This window comes from Carcharodon carcharias, chromosome 9 (assembly GCF_017639515.1).
Source record: "Carcharodon carcharias isolate sCarCar2 chromosome 9, sCarCar2.pri, whole genome shotgun sequence".
Taxonomy (NCBI): Eukaryota; Metazoa; Chordata; class Chondrichthyes; order Lamniformes; family Lamnidae; genus Carcharodon; species Carcharodon carcharias.
In genome coordinates this window covers 34,220,189-34,240,398 of record NC_054475.1, presented here as the reverse complement: position 1 = coordinate 34,240,398, position 20,210 = coordinate 34,220,189, and the positions used below count along the sequence as shown (strand labels likewise).

The 20,210-nt window shown below is 41.7% G+C and overlaps 1 protein-coding gene across 8 annotated transcripts in view; it reads right to left on the bottom strand.

Annotated features, from left to right (window-relative positions):
- itpr3 (inositol 1,4,5-trisphosphate receptor, type 3) overlaps window positions 1–20,210 on the bottom strand; it is a 312,431-nt gene that overhangs the window by 183,964 nt on the left and 108,257 nt on the right. For 7 of the 8 annotated variants that reach the window (XM_041195917.1, XM_041195916.1, XM_041195915.1 and 4 more), the window contains 4 exons: window positions 15,518–15,604; window positions 3,860–4,018; window positions 1,200–1,298; window positions 492–575 (listed from right to left, as the gene is read on the bottom strand). In XM_041195917.1, the coding sequence (XP_041051851.1) occupies window positions 492–575; window positions 1,200–1,298; window positions 3,860–4,018; window positions 15,518–15,604 (429 nt within the window). Of the gene's footprint in view, window positions 1–491; window positions 576–1,199; window positions 1,299–3,859; window positions 4,019–15,517; window positions 15,605–15,733; window positions 15,901–20,210 lie in introns of those variants that run through there. The other variant, XM_041195914.1, reaches the window with a different exon arrangement.

Here is a 20,210-nt window from a genome sequence, read left to right as displayed (position 1 = left end):
CATTGAATGTATGCAAAGCTGAGTTAGATTTTTGATCAATGAGACAGTCAGGGGTTATGAGGAGCAGACAGGAAAGTGGAGTTGAGGCTACAACCAGATCAGCCATGATTTTATTGAATGGTGGAGCAGGCTTGAGAAGCCAAAGTGCCTACTCCTGCTTCTAATTCCTGTGTTGCATTCTTGTGCTCTTGTGAGCTTATAGCACAGAAGGAGGCCATTTGCCTTATTGTGTCTCCGTTGGCTTTTTCCTATGTCAACCCAAAACTAATGTCACAACTCTGCATTTTCCCCATAGCCCTGTATCTTCTGCTTCAAATAAAGTAAAACAAAAGCCCATGTAAAATTAAAGTGCAATATATGGAATTGTAGGCCAACTGTATTGTAATTCCACCTGAACTTCAGTGCTCAGAATTTTTAGCCTAATGGGCTGTGCGTTATCAAAACCATCCTTCGGCAATATGTTGTTCCAACAACTTTAGAATAATTCATACCCCTTTCAAAACATCTTCTATGTGGTCACTGTACTTCATGAAGAGATTTATCTTCCAGCTTGTGTTGCAGTTCACAGAGTTTACCTATAATTGAACATTTAAAAATTAATGGAATAGCATTGAAAAGAAAACAATTACCAGCTTGCTTTAACAACCCATTGACTATCCACTACTACAAATGATTTTGCATTAATTCTAACATTATTGGTGTCAGAATCTTACATGCAACTTAATTATGCATCAACAGAAGTGGGATTCAATTTACCTCCACTCCCAAACGCATTTCATACTTGTACAGAAGGACTTCTACGATCATTTCATCGGATGGATAGGATCTTTTACACATTGTTTCTTCCATTTTGTTTTCTTTTTTGGAATAATTATATATGATGTGCAATCTTACATGACCTGATAAAATATGAAGAAATGCAGCCACAGGATGCTATGACTGCATTGGCCAATAGCTCTAGTTCTGTCTCTCTCTCTCTCTCTGTTTGGATATTCATCTGTATTTTTCTTGATCTTGCCTGCTTTTTATTTTTCTTTCCTTAAATCCCTTTTAGATCCTCCATCCCTGTCTTTTCTCTCCATCATTCGCCCTGAACTTTTTCTCTCCTCTTCATCATTCGCTTTGACCCTTTGTTTTTCTCTTCCTTTCATTATTTCTCTCATATCTTTTGATGCTCCCTTCCTCCATTGGGTCCTTACCTCCTGACAGCCTGCGTTGTCAAGCAGCTCATAATTGCTTGCATGTAATGGCTGTCCAGCGTTGACTGGATTTAATACGACCTTGTCCCCAACCACCACCTGAAACACATGTTGGAAATACAATCAAAATATTGCCTTAAGATTAAAACAAAATGGCCACAGTGCAGCCTTTTTACTTTGAAAACTTACTTGCCGTCACAAAATTTGAAAAACATGATATCATGATATGATCACTGAACATCACTAGCAAAATACAGAAAGCAACAAACATGATTTCAGACATGCAAAATACATTTTGAAATCATTGCATCCTTGACATAAACTTATTTATTAATTCAAAGATGCTCTACTTCAAAGCCGCTCACACTTTTGTTTACACAGATCATGTGATCTTACAATACAGGATTATTCTGAAAGCTACAGTCCCAGATTTCCCAAAACTATAATTACTACAATCACAAACGAATGCACAAAAATGGGGGAGGCACAGGAGGCTAGAGTTGGGGGAATGGAGAGTTCCTTGTAGGGCTGGAGGAGGCTAGACAGGGAGAGAAAGAGAGAGAGAGAGAGAGAGAGAGAGGATAAAAAGAATAAATGGATTGAAACATAAAGATGAGAACTTTAAATTGGTCAAGAACCAAGGGCATGAGTAACAACTAAGTGGGATTTGGTGCAGAATAGGATATGGGTAGCACAGTTGAGGATGAGCTGAAGCTTATGATGTGGAGGGTGGAAGGCTGAAAGGCTGGCCAGGAGAGCATTGGAATACTCAAGCCTGGAGGTGAAATGCTCATAGGTGAGGGTTTTGGCAGCAGGTAGGCTGAGTCAGGGGCAGAGGCAAACAATCTCATGGAGGTGAAAGTAAATAGGCTTTGTAATTATGATATATAGGATTGGAAGCTCAACATGAGGACAAACAGGATACCAAGGTTGTGAATAGGCTAGTGTAACTAGAGGCATTTACCGAGGAAGAGGAATAGAATTATTATGGAGGGGAGGGAATTTATGATGGACGACCATGATAATAGATTTGGTCTACAGGAAGAAACTGATGTTTCTGGGTGTTGATAAGCAGTCCGACAGCACAGAGGCAATGGAGAAATTGGATGAGGTGTTGGAAAGGGACTGATTCCAGGTGCAGATATTTTGGAGGCATTTATTTATTCATTCTTGGGATGTGGGCATCACTGTCTATCCCTAATTCCCCTTGAGAACTGAGTGGCTTGCTAGGCCATTTCAGAGGACATTTAAGAGCCAACCACACTGCTGTGGGTCTGGAGTCACATGTAGGCCAGACCAGGTAAAGCAAATCAGATAGATTTTTACAACAATTGATAATGGTTTCATGGCCATCATTAGACTTTTAATTCCAGATTTTTTACATAATTCAAATTTCACCATCTGCTGTGGCAGGATTCAAACCCAGGTCCCCAGAGCATTACCCTGGATCTCTAGATTACTAGTCCAGTGACAATGCCACTATGCCACCACCTCCACAATGTAGGTGAGAAATAGGAAAGGACCCAGGATAGATCTTTGAGGGTGCTTCCAGAAGTAATGGAGTGGCCGATAGGAAGGGAGGCCATTGCTGGAGGTACTTCTGATGCAACAGGACAGGGAGGAGTAAAACTAAGAAAGGGTAATTCCATAAACCAGGGCAATGGAGGAGACGAGTTGAAGGAGGATAATGGGGTCAACCAAATCAAAGAGAGATAAAGAAGGATGGGGAAGGAAAACCCACCATGGTTACAATCAGACAATGTGTCATTTGTGAAATCTGTCATTTGCAGAAACCCTCAACTCATTTAAAAGGTACCTGGATCTGCACCTGAAGCGCTGAAACCTGCAAGGCTACAGACCAGGTGCTAGAAGGTGGGATTAGAGTGGGTGGCTAGTTTTTTATTTTTGTGGCCAATGCAGAAACAATGGGCTGAATGGCTTCTTTCTGTGCTGTAACGTTTCTATCGTTCTATGGTTCTACATTACTTGGAGCTGTTTAAGTTCTGTGGCTGGGGAAATGTGGACTGGGAAAACAACAAGACATTCACAGACTTGAGAGGAATGGGAGGTTGGCAGTGAGGCAGCAGCTTTCAAAAATGGGGCTTTTGGGGGGAGGTGGGTGGGGGTGGGCTGATGACAGTCATTTTGATAAAGAGATAGACAGTACCCCGGGGGGGGGGAAGATACCAGCTTAGTGTAGTGGCTAGGAAAGGATGTTAGCGGCTAGCAGTTTAGTGGAATTCAGGTCAAGGGTGAAGGAGACGGGTCTCAGGGGCACAAACAGCTTGGAAAGGCAGAGGAAAATGAGAGGAAAAACTAGAAGAAGAAGCAGATTAGGAATATGGCGGGGACAGCCTGGAGGGAAAGTTTGTTTTTGATGGGCAAAAAGGAAAGGGGGAGAAGGAGAGGTAGATGAATGGGAGGTCTCAATATTTTGACGAAACAGTCTATGAACTCTATAGGCCTGCGATGGGTGTTGAGGGAGGAAGGGGCCAGAGACCAATTTGATAGAGGTAAAAAGAAGCTGGAGGCTACCTTTACATTCTAGGATAGCCCTGTTTTGGCACTTTCAAATGTAATGAATACCAAATATTTAACTTTTACTTCAATTGTCTTCAAGATCAGTCAGCATATTTATGCTATTATTGATACACTCTTACATTATCTCCATTACTCCTTAGCTTCCAAAATGGCTGAATGAATAACCAGGAGCCTTCATTCCCTGTGCCATCCAGAGTTACTCTCATGGCATTCTTCTCCAAGAGAGCTGGTAATCTCTTATTCACAGTCAAGTATTTGTTGCTTTTCATGTGCAGCAGCTGAAAGCAAAAAACAGATATTAGGTCAGAGAACAGGAGAACACTGATTTAGAATGTAAGTGTTTCCAACATTATTAGATATTTAATTAGTAGTGCCAACAATGGTCATTCTATGGCTAAATTGAAAGCATAGGTTATCTATTTCTGGAATGCACAGAATGGAGCAATAAGTAGCATTCCTACCAATGACTGCATCACTTCATAATGATCCAATAGTGTGCAAGTGTGGGCCACTATTTAACTTTCCTAATTATTTATTTGAACTAGCAAATTAATGCTTTAGGAATCTTATCCTTATTTCCTTCTGAAGATAGCTGTATTTGTTACCTTTCTGATGCACATTGCAAGGCCCATGGTGCATCTTAAAGTGGAAGACATTCAAATTAATGCAAACGAAATATCATTTTTGGTAAAGTGTCAAATAATCTCATTCCTCAAATGAGATTCATTCAATAAACTTGTCAGGAACTTTTAAAAATTGGCTAGTGCTTCTTCTAGAATTTAAAAGTAATATTGTTTGACTTCGGCTGCAATATAACTGAGGCACTAAAATATTAGCCAAATTAACCAAAGTCTGGTGAAATCTTGATCCATCCTAATTGCTGACTAATATTTAGGCATATCTGATTAGTGGAATATCCACAGATCTTACATTTACATTTTCAAAATGCAGCTGGCAACCTTTCAAAATTAAGCCAGTGAGATAAATGATGTTATTTTCCATCAATCTGCACTCGGCTATCTTTGGTCATCCATTTTGTTTCCTATGTCATAACATTTCAGTCAATGGTAATCAGTCTATGACAATGTGAGTTACTTTCCTATGTGTTAATATGCCTGGCATAACCAGCCAGCAGTGACCTGAAAAGGTATTGAGTCACTTGCCACCCTTTTACACTAGCATTCCACCATCACCGTCTTAATAGGGGTCTTTAGAAGAGCAGCTCGTGTGCCTATTTGCTTCAGGTGGGAGGCCACTGTTAGTTTGAAAGTCAGGCTCTGTGATGTACATGGGACTCCCAAGTGAAATTTGCATGGGTGTCAAGCAGCCTAACCCGCAGCCCTTCAAAAGACTGAGAAAGTTCACAAAATGGTCTGAAACTATTTCATCTTTTATTTCCATGAGGCTACGAGCAGTAGACAATTGGGGAAACTGTAGCTGTAAAATATTCAAGCAATGTGCAAACACAATACATAAACATATCTACAACATGCATACCATATGACTGAATAATCTTAAATTAACAGCATCAAATATGACAAATAAGTAAATGTGTTTTACCATTTCTAATCATTAAAGCAGTTTCAAATAAATCTGAATTCCAATATGCACTATTCAGAGCCTTGGCCAAGTGTCAGGAACAATCAACAGACAGCTTAAGGAGTTACTGTGAATGCTCTATCCACCCAAATAGTAGGACTGAATAACATCATGATTGTCTGCCACTTAAGAAAGAACCCCTTTGATCTTGGGTGTCAAAGCTTGCCTTTGAAAGGTCAACAGAATTGTTTAGTGATTGGGGTTTTCCTTGTGTTTTCATGAGAAGAAGTTCAGCAGAATTCGGGAACATAGCATTAGTAATTTTGCTAAATAATACTGGAACTGGAAATGATTCTAAGATCTTGAATACTTTCCAGAGCAATTTAAATTTTGTGAAAGTCATGTCAGTTCATTATGAAAATATAGTTCGTTTTACATTTTTATGTAATTATATTGCCTGTAAATAAATTCAGCCATTACCTTTAGCCTGACTGTCATGGTCTGATAGTGTACAGTTTCTGGCTTTGGTAAGTAAGAAATCTATACAATCTCCAATGTAAAATAACAGGTAAAAAGATAATTGGTAGGTCTGCAACATGACACCTCTTTCAGTTCAAATAAAAGAGTGAATATTTCAATTTATGCAAAACAATGGCACGACTATTGTGCACCTACATCAAATGGAATTTGAACAATAACACAAAAAGCTAGAGCTAGTTAGTGGATAATCACTGCCAAAGTATCTCAATAGACAGCCACAGGGAACACAGCCCCATTGTATCCCTACTCATGATGGCATGCTATTCCAAGACAATTTCAAACTGGCATCTTTCTAGCATACCCACTCATTTTCACTTTAATAGAAAGACTGCAATTGTAAGTGATGTAAAAGACATTGTGGGTGAACAGGCAAGTGATCCATAAATGTATGTCCCCAACACTTGGAAGTAAGCATTTTAGAACAATGTTAACTTGTTTTTTTAAAAATTCACATGGAAGTTTTCAACAGTTTACAGTTTCACAAAATTGTACTGCATTTCTAATGTGTGACACTTTCTACTCAAGGAGAGGATGTCACTCTTCAGGAAGAATGAATGAGAAGCTACATAATTATTATCCATTTTAATTGTGCAAATTAAGATGCAGCCAAGTGCTTCATTTGGCACTTGTGCATGGGAACCAGTCAAAATTTGAGAATATTTCTCCTGAGGTTTTGCATCCATAAATTCCTCAGAAGATGTTTTTGTGTTGGGGCAGGGCCAAATTTCTGCCCAGTCCATGCCTGTTCTCCTGATCCTATGCCAACTTCCAGGGTTAGTCCAGTATATTGCAAGTGTTCATGACATTTTCAGTGCAACTGGAGTGTGGAAAAGTGCAGAATTTGCTGTGTTATAAGTGAGAAAATTGCACCAAACAAAAATTTTTAAAAGCTTAAAGCTGGCAAAGTTTCAAATGTATCACTCCCCCTGCGATTGACTGAAACAGACATTTGGCATTTCTATAGCATCCATCATGTCAGGCTCAGGTCCTGATGAGCAAGTGCACCTTCTTCATGTAGATATGCAATGCAATAGAAAAGCGAGACAGAACTGGCTTCACTCCTAGCAGAAATGTCAATACAGTATAAAGGGGTAAAGATCTAGGATAACCATCCAAACTTTGTTCCAATTACACAAACTGAGCACTCCTAAAAGGCAGGAACTCTGGGGATATGATAGTCAAGCTTGATTAAAACAGTTGAATTCATTTGCATTTGTCTCTCATTTCTGGTAATTATAAAATAATGATTATTTATTGCCTAAATCCCTCGATTTTCTTAACTTCTGCCATTCAAATCATTATTTAACTGTCCACTCAAGGCTGCAAGATACAGACTTCCTGCAACGCATTAAAAAATTAAATGAACAGTGGTCAAGGGTGAAATAATGAGCAGATACTGTAATAGATTATGTTGCTACCTGAGCTATTTGAATGGTGAAGGCAATGCAAAAGAGAATGGCAATCCTTTGCAAAGATCTGTAAAGAGTACTAAAATAACTTTTAAACAAGAACATATTACAACTAATATATTCATGCTATCTGCTCATAAGAGAAAGTGGTTTTAAGATTGATAGCCATATCAGAATTTAGCCTAAGTTTTCCTATTGCATGACATGGGCTCCTCTCAATGGCAGCTACAGTTGCTAAGAACCATAAATGAAACTGAACCCTTGACAGTCATAACCCAACACAAAGAGACCATAAGCTTCATATGGCAGCTGATTATCCTAGACAACTTGTGCATGGAATTATTATCAAAAGGGGATGGAAAGTATTTGATAACACACATCCTTTCTCCTCCCAATTCTGGATTTCCTCTACAACCCTCAACCGCTCAGATCACATATTGGGCTGGACTTAATGAAGCCTTCCAGAGCGGGCTAGGTGGCAGGCAGGCCACAAGATCATGGGGGATGCTGTACATCAGGTTCCACTGGCTGCACCTCCCATTCCCAGTGGGAAAACTCATTGCCATTAAGTCAGCAGCTGGAATGAGCTGAGATGGGGAACCCACCCTTTAGCTAATTAGACTCACTAATGAGCCACTTAAAGGTCATTATCCCTGAATCCACCAGAATTTAGTGGTGACTCAGGGATACCCTCAAACTCGCATGGGTTTCCTGTGCCTCCTGAAGACCACCTAGCAAATGCTATCTGGGTTGCCAGCAGCCACTCAGGGAGAGTGGGGGGTCATTGTTTCAAAGTGCCCGATCGAGGGAAGAGGGGTGCCGCTGAGAGCCGCCCTTCTGTCCTTGCATCTGACCCCCCACCCCCTGTCCTTGAAGTAGGATTTAATATTCTGCATTATAAAAAGAGGCAGAAGACACAAAGAAATTCAGCTCCATAAAACTAAAATCACTGTGAGATAAGTAACTTCAAACTGCCAAAGCCAGGTGTACATTTTGCAACAGACAAGACATTGTGGTTAGTAATATTTGACTTGCAAGTTAAATAATTCTTATTTAAATAAGCTAACCTTGCAACTGTAAAATGTTAACATCCCCCTTTAACAAGATGCTTCCTCCCCTCTCTCCTCCTGTTCATCTGTGCTTAGTGCACCAAGTACACTGTTACCATCACCAGTCTCTAACAAAATCCTCCGAGGCACATGTAACTTGATCTGTTCTCAGGATTTGGGCAGGGGACACTGACAAAGCCATATTTTTTATTCTCATCCCTAGCTGCCCTGAGAAGGTAGCCATCTCCTTGAACTGCTGCCATCCCATTGCTGCTCATACCCCTACAATGGTTTTAGATAGCAATTTTATAAATTTAAACCAGTGTCCAAGTGAAGATGATGTGTGCCTTGGAGGAGAGTGTGTAGTTGATGATATTCCCATGATTCGATAACTCTTGGCCTACTTAGCGGTGAAGGTCATGGGGCTTTTTTTATTTGTTCATGTGACATATGCATCACTGACATCATTTCCCATCCTTCAAAGCGCTACAAAAGGTGGTGAACCATCTTCCTGAATGACTGCAGTCCCTCTGGTGTGGGTGCACCCACAGTGTTGTTAGGCAGGATATTCCAGAATTTTGACCTAGCGACCATGAAGGAACAGTTGTATGCTTCCAAGTCACAATGGTGCATGACTTGGAGGGGAACTTGCAGATGGTGGTGTTACCATGCATCCTGCTGCTATTGTCCTTCTAGGTGGTAGAGGCCATGGATTTGGAATGTGCTGTCGAAGGAGCCTTGGCGAGTTACAGTGGTCTGCCTGGGATGGAGGAGTGAATGATTAAGGTGGTGAATGGGGTTCCAATCACATGGCTGCTTTGCCTGGATAGTGTTGAACTTGTTGAGTGTTGTTGGAGTTGCACTCATTCAGGCATGTGGAAATCATTCTACTGCACTCCTGATTCTTGGCTTGTAGGTGGTGGAAAGCTCTAGGGAGTAAGGAGGCAATTCACTTATCACAGAATATCTAGCCTCCGACCTACTTTCTGGTCAATATTGACCCTCCAGAATGTTGCTGGTGGGCAATTTGTTGACAATAATGCTACTTAATGTCAAGGGGAGGTGGTTAGACTCTCTCTTATTGGAGGCAGACATTGCGTGGCACTTGTATGGCCTTAATGTTACTTGCCACTTATCAGCTAAAGCTTGAATGCTGTCCAAGTCTTGTTGCATGCAGGCACAAACTGCTTCGTTATCAGAGGAGATATGAATGGAAATGAACACTGCAATTATCAGTGAACATCCCTGGTTCTGACCTGGTGATGGAAGAAAAGTTATTGATGAAGCAGATAAAGATGGGCGGGCCTGAGCACTGCTCTGAGGAACTCCTGCAGTGATGTCCTGGAGCTGAAATGATTGGCCTCCAGCAACCATCGTCCTTTGTGCTAGGTATGACTCCAGCCAGTAGAGAATTTTTCCATTTCACAAGTTTTACTAGTTTCCTTGATGCCTCACTTAGTCAAATGCTTTATGTCAAGGGCATTCTCACCTCAACTCTGGAATTCAGCTCTTTTGTTGTAACTCTGTAGGAATGTCATGAGGTCTGGAGCTGAGTGCTCCTAGTGGAACACAAACTGAGTATCAATGAGCTGTTTGTTATGCATTAAGTGCCACATCAACTACACCTTCCATCATTTACTGAAGACTGAGAACATGCTTACAGGGCAGGTTGGATTTTGACTTCATTAGTATTTGTGATTAGTTCCTATTACTGCGAACTGCTATTCATGACCTCACCACAAAAATACATTTGAAGGTCATGGGAGTTTGAGGGATGCATATTAATCCAGAATAAATGACCCATTATCTGCCATAAGAGCTTGCTCTTCCAGTTGACCATGTATTCCGGTATCTTTTCTTTTCCAAAAATATCAGAGCAATCAGCAGGTGAGATCAAGTTCAGTGAAGCATTTGCAGGATCTTTGCTTAACTGCAATGAGTTCTCAACAACACAGTGAAAAAAAAACATTTTAATGTAAAAAGTACTTGGTTACCCCAGAAAGGGAATAATGCAATCACAACTAACCGAAGAAAATTATTTCAAGATAATAAATACATTCCCATCTTTGTGAAAATCCTCATACTAATGCCATTCTATATGAATACCTGCAACAGACTTTATGACAAATGTTTTGCCTGAGCCTAGCTGGAGAACCTCCAAATCCATTGCAGTGAAACTACTGATATAAGGAACTACTCTGCTGGTCCACGGAAGTGTACAAGAATTATAATTGGACTGTGGTTGCCTTCATTAAAGTCCTCACATTCATAAAGATGCTAAATAAATATAGAACTAACTCAGTCCCTCTAACGAGGCGGGTGCAGAAGCAAGTTGATGTAATTACCAAGCTCATTTTACAAGTAAGAATAGACTAAATTGGCTGGATACTAGCACCTGAGATTCAGCCACATAGCAACTGTCGGAGGATATTTGGTACGTGGGGTTGGGAATGACGTGGAGGTAGACAACAGGTATGGCTCCAGAAAATACTTGATGGAAAATACTTTGTGGCTTCTGATGGGAACACAAGTACATGTGTTCGAGGAAGAATCAAAAATATGGGAATGCTGTCTGGAAATTTGGTATTCAGTACTGACCCCAGCTAGAATGCTCCTCCAGGGTCCTCCATATTTGCAGCACTCATATGCATGAGTTCATAAAAAAAACTGCCCTTTGTCTAGACTCTGATGATAAATGCTCACTTGGGCAATGTACTTCCCACCCTATTAAGAGTTGGAACAATCAAGATACATGAGAAGAAAGAGAGATAAAAAGAGAAGGGAACAGAAAATAAGCTGAAGCATATGACTACATACTTTGTTATCATTAGCTTGTTAAGCCAAACACTTCTTCTTAAGTTCTGCAGACTTGGATATTATGCTTTTTAAGAGAGTACACTGAGATTGAAAGGCATCATCAGCCTGTACAATGCTTGGCCTAAATAGCCAAGTGGTTATGGTACTGGGTTTGTAACCCTAAGATCAAGAGTTCAAATCTCACAATGGCAAACTATGAAACAATGTAACTTCATCTGAAACAGATGGAAACGGGTTTGTACTCGAAAGAGTTACACTGCAGACCATCAGCCTGTACAAATAGATTGCATGAAAATGACAGCTCTGAATGCTTTACCCTAATTAGTCACTAAAAGTAGCCTATGTCACTCTTCACTGATAAGCCTTAGAGAGGCAGCTTGTTTGTTTTCAGTCACTTAAATGAACAAGTAAGCTTCATAAAAATTTGTAACTTTGCAGTAGCTCTGTCACTTCCCATCAATAGTTTCAGTACAAGTCTTCTGCACAAGTAACATGACCTCATCTACTGACAGGGCACAACCTACTAAACTGCAATTATAAATAGACCATTGTGGTTTAAATCTGACATTTTGCCAATGCAAATGTTTTCCTCCAAAGTCAGTGAATCAAAAATATCTGCTGGTGCTTCATCTCAGAAGCTGCTGCTTTCATTTACATGTTTTAAGGAAATAACTTGTTAAACGTACAAGGTCACTCTCGCGTGTAAAATGAATTTAAGAACTACAATCATTTGCTCCTCCACCCACACTGTTCGGCTGTCTGAGTTATTCCTAGATTCATTCAGATAGTTAGCATCTTTATTATCAGAATATTGCACTTGTTGGGCGGACGCACGGCCAATCCAAACAAGTGTAAAATGACACGTGATATTTTGGTTGGTGGGCTCGCACAGGAGTCAGCAGCGCATCCGCTGACAATTAACAGGCCTATTAAGGATATTAAAGGTCTAATTGAAAGAAATTTTTCGCTGCCCATCCAACCTTACAGTTGGCGGGCAGGTGAAAAGGCCAAGCGGCCTTTGAATCTTTTGCAAAACCTCATCCAAGGGCGGGATGGTGTCGATCAGTGATTAAAAATAAAATTAAAACTTTTCAAACTAATTTCTAACACGTCCCTGCTCATGGGACAGAGTCACATGAGGGGGCACGTCATTAACATTTTTGAATTCTTTATCTTTTATCTTCAAAATTCTTCAGCTCCCTGCGGCAGCTCTGAGCCTCAGGGAGCTTTCACTGCGCGCAGCCCTGCACATGCACACATTTCCATGCTCACACTCCTCCCACCCCCGTCCCGGCTGCTCCCGGGCCCACCAGCCTGACCACCGGAAAATCCTGGCCTATGAATATGATGACTTTAATGAAGGGAACTACAGTCAAACTGTAAAACTTACACACTTGCACAGACCAACAAAGTAGTTCCTTATATCTGTGGTTTCACTACAATAAATTTGGAGCCCTCCAGCTAGGTTCAGGCAAAACATTTGTCACAAAACTTATTACAAGTGTAAAAAAAGAACACCACCAGTGTGAGGATTTTTACAAAGATGAGAATGCATTTATTAACTTGAAGTGATTTTCTTAGGTTAGTTGTGCTTGCGTTATTCCCTATTACCCTATTACCAAGTACTTTTTACATTGAGAAAGGTATTTTTCACTATTGTGATGTTGAGAGCTCTTTGCTGCAAATAAAGGCCCAAAAAATGCTTTGCTGAACTTGATCTCATCTGCTGATTGCTCTGATAATTTTGGGAAAGTATAGCTACCAGAACACATGGTCAACTGGAAGAGCAGGTTCTTGTGGCAGGTAATGGGTTATGTATTCTGGATTAATATACACTCCTCATAACATCCATGACCTGCAAGTGAATTTTGTGGCGAGATCATACATTGTAATTCTCAGTCATTAGAAACATTCACAAATACTTAATGGAGTCAAAATATTAAAAACATGTTTTTGTATAACACACCCATATCGAAAGCACACACTTAGGGAGACAATTGCTGCATACATATGCACAGACATTTATACAGCACCTTTAATGTACTTAAAACGCCCCAATGTTCTTCACAGGAAGATTATAAAGCGAAATTTAACACCAAGCCACATAAGATGAAATTAGGGCAGGTAGCCAAAAGTTTCATCAAACAGATAGGTTTTAATGAGTATCTTAAAGGAAGAAAGAGAGATAAAGAGGTTGACAGAGGGAATTCCAAGGTTTAGGGTTCAGGTATCTTAGAGAACATCACCAATAGTGCAGCAATTAAAATTGGGGATGCTTAAGAGACTAAAAATTAGAGGAGCTCAGCCATCTTGGAGGGTTGTGGGGCTACAGGTTACTTACTACACATGCCTCTGCTCCTGCCTCAGCTCACCTGCTGCTGAAACACTCGGGTCTAAATTTTCACACAGATGGGGAGGCTCTCTGTCTTTGTGAAAATGGCTGCTGAGGTCTGGATCTGGAAATCCCACCCCTGAACTCGGCACCCACCATTTTTAGTGAGGGGGTGGGGGGCATCAGTGGGAATGGGGGCGGGATGCCCTTTACATATCTGCGCTCTATGGAAGCAACTGCCCATGGTAAAGTACATCTGCCTTCAGGCCAATCTGATTTTGGCTAATGGGATGTCCAAAACACGATTCTGCACTTTATACATTGTAGGAGAAAGTCTAAAGTTAGCAAGTTATTTGGAGAAGTAGGGTACTCTTTTGCAGAGGTAGGGTTCCCTTTTGTACATGGGATACCTTTAGGAGGTGTAAGGTGCTCTTTGGGAGAGGAAAGGTGCCCTTTTGAAGAAGTAAGATGACTGTTGGGATTAAGTAGACATGAATATACGTAAAAAGTGAACAAACTCATTGGAACTGTCAAGAGAACTGTCAAGCTGTCAAAGGATTTAATCACCTGACCTTTTAATTTTTGAAAAAAAACCTTCTGCAGTTCAAAAAAATTCACAGCTTATTATTTCAGTCCATCTGCTGATATAAGATTGAGGGCTCGCATTTATAGGATTTGTTCCACATGACTGATTTCACAATCTATCATTATCAGCCCATGGTTTGGTTGGCAGCTCCAAGTGCTTATAAATTCTTTGAAGTGGGGTTATGAATACAAATGCTGTTGTTATAAGGGATTAAGTATTTCAAGGAAGTTAAATGTAGTGAGTGGGTTTTTATTAATGATTTTTTTTTACAAATATTGAATTCACCAACAGAAATGTATCAACATGGGTCCTGATGCCTGTGCATGGTGGATATTGGGTGAGGGCAGGGAGGCTGAAAGGGTGGAGCCGTTGGTAGGCATGAGTTAGCACTAAATTGGCATGGAGCTATGAAGGGTCATGGGGATAGATGGGGGCATAGGTGGCATGGAGGATATGAGGGGCCATGGGAATGGTGCGTAGAGGTGCATAGGTTGGCATGGGCAGTATAAGGGGCCATAGGGTGTGTGTGGAGGGGCATAACTGGGCATAGAGGGTATGAGGGCTGAGGGTGCATGAGATGGCATGGGTTGGCATGAATGTGGCAGGGTGTATGAGGTGGTGGGGCGGGCAAGGGATTGTGAGGGACGAGTGCTGGAGGGCTCTTTTTTGTTCATTCTTTTTATACAGCCGGCTAAAAGTGCTGGAGCACCAAGGCGAGCCTTTTCATCCATCTCACCTCCGTACCCAGCAGTCCCTATGCTGCCTCCTCCACACTGTTTCCAGGGATGCCTGCCATGACTCCCATTTCACCCCATCACCACCCCAATCAGCACCAACCCCCACCCCACACCCCGACCCCCAGAACGAAAACCAGAGGTTCCAGGGCAGTTTTTCCTGGTGCTGATTTACGGAGCCTGTGCTCCAGACCCAGGAGAGAAAATTCAGGCCTCAATCTTGCCTTTGTCACTTCCAAACTCAACAATTCCAGTTCTTTCCTGACTAGTCTCCCATCCATTATCCTCCATAAATTTAATCTCACCTAAAAATCACGACTGCCAGATGCATTTCCTTAAAAAATTCTGCTAGCCCATCACTCCTGTCCTCGAACACTGGCTTTGTCTTTCAGACCCACAAACCTCAAATGTAAAATTTTTATATTGGTGTTTGAATTCCTCCATGGCTGTGAACTACCCTATCTCTGGAAGCTCCTCCAAAGGTAGCTAAACATCCACCCCCACCCTGGCCTTGGGACTCTACCTTGTGCATTTCCCCTCTCTCCCTACCATTACTGCTTGTGACCTATGGCCCACGCTCAGTCGTTCCCTGTCCAAACCCTCAACCTCACCACCTTCCACTCTTCCTTTGGCCCTCCTTAAAAACCACCTCTTTGTCATTCTTAATATCTCTGTTTTGCTTAGCATTCATTTATGTTCCTTATGTTTGGGGATGCTTTCGCATGTTAAAAGTGCTATATAAATGCAATTTGTTGTAGAGTAGGCACATACCTGTACCACACTGCCATATTTTATCACCTCTCCATGTACTTTTTTATTTTCCGTTTCATTCTGCTTCTGTTCCAGCCCAGCTGCATGCTGTGAAAAGAAAATCGAGGTGAAAGTGCAGTTAATGCAACATCTTTTATTTGCCATCAATGAAACAGTCAGAGATTTATAATGATCTGCGGTGAAATAAATATTGTTAAGCTTCCACCAGTAACCTACATTCTAAGCAATTTTCTCCTCATAAATTTTCCAAATAGACAACAGCCAGTGATTCAAGAGCACTGCAGAACCACTTAGACAACAATAGTCTTTAGCGTGAGAATGCTCAGACACATTGTCGTTAGGGTGAGAGTCTGTTTATGCTAGGAGTGTGCATGTTATGCTTAGAGTCGTTACATTTCCATTACTGTTGACAAGCACATACAAGAGGGCAAAAATTAAACAACTTGTCAGCCCATGCAATTCAAGCTTATCTTGCACAGTCAGCTGTGTGTAGCATTGACAGAAGCCAGGAGTAGATTTTATACCCTCTTTACTGGAAATGGTTACATAACACAGGGAGATTCAAGGCTGTACAAAGGATAACTGGCAAGAAAATCTATAAAGCAAAACAAACAGTTCCTGTTAGTGACTTCTTTCTGGATTCACAAGGGTCAGGTGAACCACTGCTTAATGTTTGTATCCAGTTATTTTCCTGGGCTCAACAGTAACCGACAGAAAGGGTGTAATCAGGCTTCAATTTTGGGAAAGGGATTCAATGCTAACATATTCAGAGTTCTGGAAAAGAGCCGCTCAATGTTGGACATACTGTGTCAAAATTTATCCAAAATCTCAAATCTATTTTACATCTGATTTATAATTCATGTTCTAACAATCTATTTTAAAGGGAATCTGTTCAAAATATTTTTTATTCTGTGTGGCTAAATAGTACCACGTGTGCAGCTTTCCTCAGGTTGTTTCATTTGAACCTAACACTGAAGAGGCACTGAAGATTTGACATAATTAATCATGGCATAAACATGGATATTCTTCAGCTACAGAATGGTTCAAGGGGGATCCTTGCAAGTTGTGTGTGTTGCTTAACAACTGTGTTCAAAAATAGCAATGGAATGATGGAATTTGTGTAGTAAAAACATGACAGTACTGTAAAGAAGTCACAAGTAATTCATGTATACCATATTCATGACAAATATCACCCAAACCTCTGGCAGCAATAGTTTGGCACAGATGATCATCCCCACTTTGATGAAAGGATCCATAGACAGGAGAGCAAAAGGGGTGAGGGGAAAGTAAACTCCACTTGTTAAATACCCACAAAAAGATTAGCAACCTCCTTTAACAAAACTGCCCAATTAAAGGAACTCAGTCAGTTCATGGTATTTTGGAAACTGAAATCAAAATAATCCAAAACTACAGCCTGAGATGGGCAAATTCATGGGGAGCAAATTCCATTCGTTTACATGAAACCACTCAATCTTTGGTCTCGTGAAGTTTTCAGCTAGAAACTGGAAAATTGTCACTGATATGCTGCGTCAGTACGAACAGTCACAGGGATAGGGCAGAAAATGTAGGTCACATGTTTCCAATTTCTGCATTGGTAGACCATCTGCTATCCCTGGAACAAAATGTCTGGTCCAGTTTTCACACAATCATAGCAATGAGGGTTTTTTATTCATTCGTAGGTTGTGGACGTTACTGGCTAGGCCAGCATTTATTGCCCATCCCTAATTTCCCTTGAGCTGCCTTCTTCAACCATTGCAGTCTAGGTGGTGTAGGTATACCCACAGCGCTGTTAGAGAGGGAGTCCAGGTCTTCTTGAACATGGACATCTGAGGAATCATGAATGGTGCTGAACATTGAGCGAACATCCCCACTTTGAACCTTATGCTGTAAGGAAGGTCATTGATGAAGCAGTTGAAGATGAATGGGCCGAGGACACTACCCTGAGGAACGCCTGCAGTGATGTCCTGGAGTTGAGATGATTGACCTCCAACAGCCACAACCATCTTCTTTTGTGCTAGGTATGAGTCCAACCAGCTGAGAGTTTTCCCCCTGATTCCCATTGATTCCAGTGTTGCTAGGGCTTCTTGGTGCCACACTTGGTCAAATGCTGCATTGATGTCAAGGGCAGTCACTCCCACCTCACCTCAGGAGTTCAGCTCCAAGGTTCTAATGAGGTCAGGAGCTGAGTGGCCCTGGGGGAACCAAACTGAGGGTCAATGAGCAGGTTATTGCTAAACAAATACCGCTTGATAGCACTGTTGATGACTCCTTCCATTATTTTACTGATGATGGAGAGTTGGCTGATGGGGCAGTAATTGGCTGGGTTGGATTTGTCCTGCTTTTTGTGAACAGGACATACCTGGGTAATTTTCCACATTACCAGGTAGACGCCAGTGTTGTAGCTGTTGTTGCTTGGCTAGGGTCGCAGCAAGTTCTGGAGCACAAGTCTTCAGTACTACAGTTGGAATATTGTCAGAGCCAATAGCCTTTGCAGGATTCAATGCCCTCAGCCATTTCTTGATATCACATGGAGTGAACTGAATTGGCTAAAGATTGCATCGGTGATATGGGGACCTCCAGAGGAGGCCGAGATGGATCATCCACTCGGCACTTCTGGCTGAAGATTGTTGCAAATGCTTCTGCCTTATCTTTTGCACTGATGTGCTGGCCTCCTCCGTCACTGAGGATGGGGATATTTGTGGAGTCTCCTCCTCCAGTGAGTTGTTTAATTGTCCACCATCATTCACGACTGGGTGTGGCGGGGCTGCAGAGCTTAGATCTGATCCGTTGGTTGTGAAATTGCTTAGCTCTGTCTATTGCTTGCTGCTTGTGCTGTGTGGCACACAACTAGTCCTGTGTCGTAGCTTCACCAGGTTGACGCCTCATTTTGAAGTATGCCTGGTGCTGCTCCTGGTGTGCTCTCCTGCATTCTTCATTGAACCAGGTTTGATCCCCTGGCTTGGTGGTAATGGTAGAGTGGGGGATATGCCGAGCCATGAGGTTACAGATTGTAGCTGAGTTCAGTTCTGCTGATGATGATGGCCCACAGTATTTCAGTACAACTCATGAGTCTTGAGTTGCTAGATCTGTTCAAAATCTATCCCATTTAGCACAGTGACAGTGCCACAGAACATGAGAATAAATGCTAAGCCTCCATCTTTACTGCACTGTAAAATATCACACGTGCCACCATCACTTCACACTTTGCTGTGGATTTCTTGTTTATGGATGCCAAATCACAGTGAATATATTTCAGCTCCTGGATCAATTAAAACCTGTACTTGTGGCTATTACAAACATGATAGCCTGTGTGCAATACCACAGGAGATGGATTAATAGGTATTAAATATATCTAAAAATAAATTTTTACAGTGGAATGACTACTACGGGCCATAAGCTAGCCCTGCAAACAAACGGACACTGACAAATGATTGAGATTACATTTTCCCCCATCCCTTACTGCTTTCAGGGTGGTGAGCTGCTTTCTTGAACGGCTACAATCCATGTGATGTAGGTACACCCACAGTGCTGCTAGGAAGGGAGTTCCAGGCAACTGGTGACATTTAAATTCAATTAATTAATAAACCTGGAATAAAATGCTAGTCTCAGTATTGGTGGCCACAAAACTACAGATTGTTGTAAAAACCCATCTGGTTCACTAATGTTCTCTCATGAAGGGTATCTACACTTCCTATCCAATGTAACCTTTATGTGATACCAGGCCCACAGCAGTGCCAAAGGCTCTTGACTACTCTCCCAAATGGTGACGCAGTTGTATCAAACTGCTATCAACAAGTTTTAGTCAAAACATCTCAAACCATACAGATATATATTGTAAAAATACCTCATCTGCATGTAAAACTTAACGTCCCGTTGTAACATTTATACCACACACCTGTGTCTCCTTTCCCATTGTAAATTCTAATTTACATTCATTTGTTGTTTACATTCATAACTTGTCACACTGTAATTACACCATCCTGCCACTGGTAGCGCTGGAGCACTTCAGTTTGGCATCATTGGGCAGAATTTTTCACTCGGCATGTGGGCGCGCAACCGGCACGCTCCAGCATAAAATAGCGCGCGATGATGTCAGGCGAGCATCCCAATGTCATTGCGCACTCGTGCGATATTTCAGTCAGCAGGCTCGGAAGCGAGCCTACAGACAATTAAGAGGGTTATTAAGCCCATTAACAGCTCAATTAACTGGGAATTTTCACTGCCTGTCCCAACCTTATGGTTGGCGGGCGGGCAAATCGGCAAGGCAGCCTTTGCATTGTTCAGGAAACCTCATCCAAGGATGGGATGAGGGTTCCGTCATTAAATTTAAAAAAAAAATGTTTGGACAGAATTTTCATGCTTTTGTGTATGTTGAGGTGACGGTTTCTGATGCGTGGGCATTTTTTCGCGGTTTTTAAAATCATTATTTTTTTGTATTGAAATTCTTCAGCGCCCTGAGGCAGCTCTCTGCCTTCAGGGAGCTTTCATTCTACGCTCCCCCACGCCCGCGCTGACTTCAGGGCTTGCCCTCCTCCAACCTAGGCAGCGCTGATCTTATCAGCGCGCGCTTCACACTGGCTGGCTGTTAATTGGCCATCCAGCATGAAATCATGGTCGGGAGCTAATCGCAGTCAGTGTTCCATTTCCCAGCCACTCCCGGGCCTGCCGATTGTGCCCATCCGCCGAGTTCAAA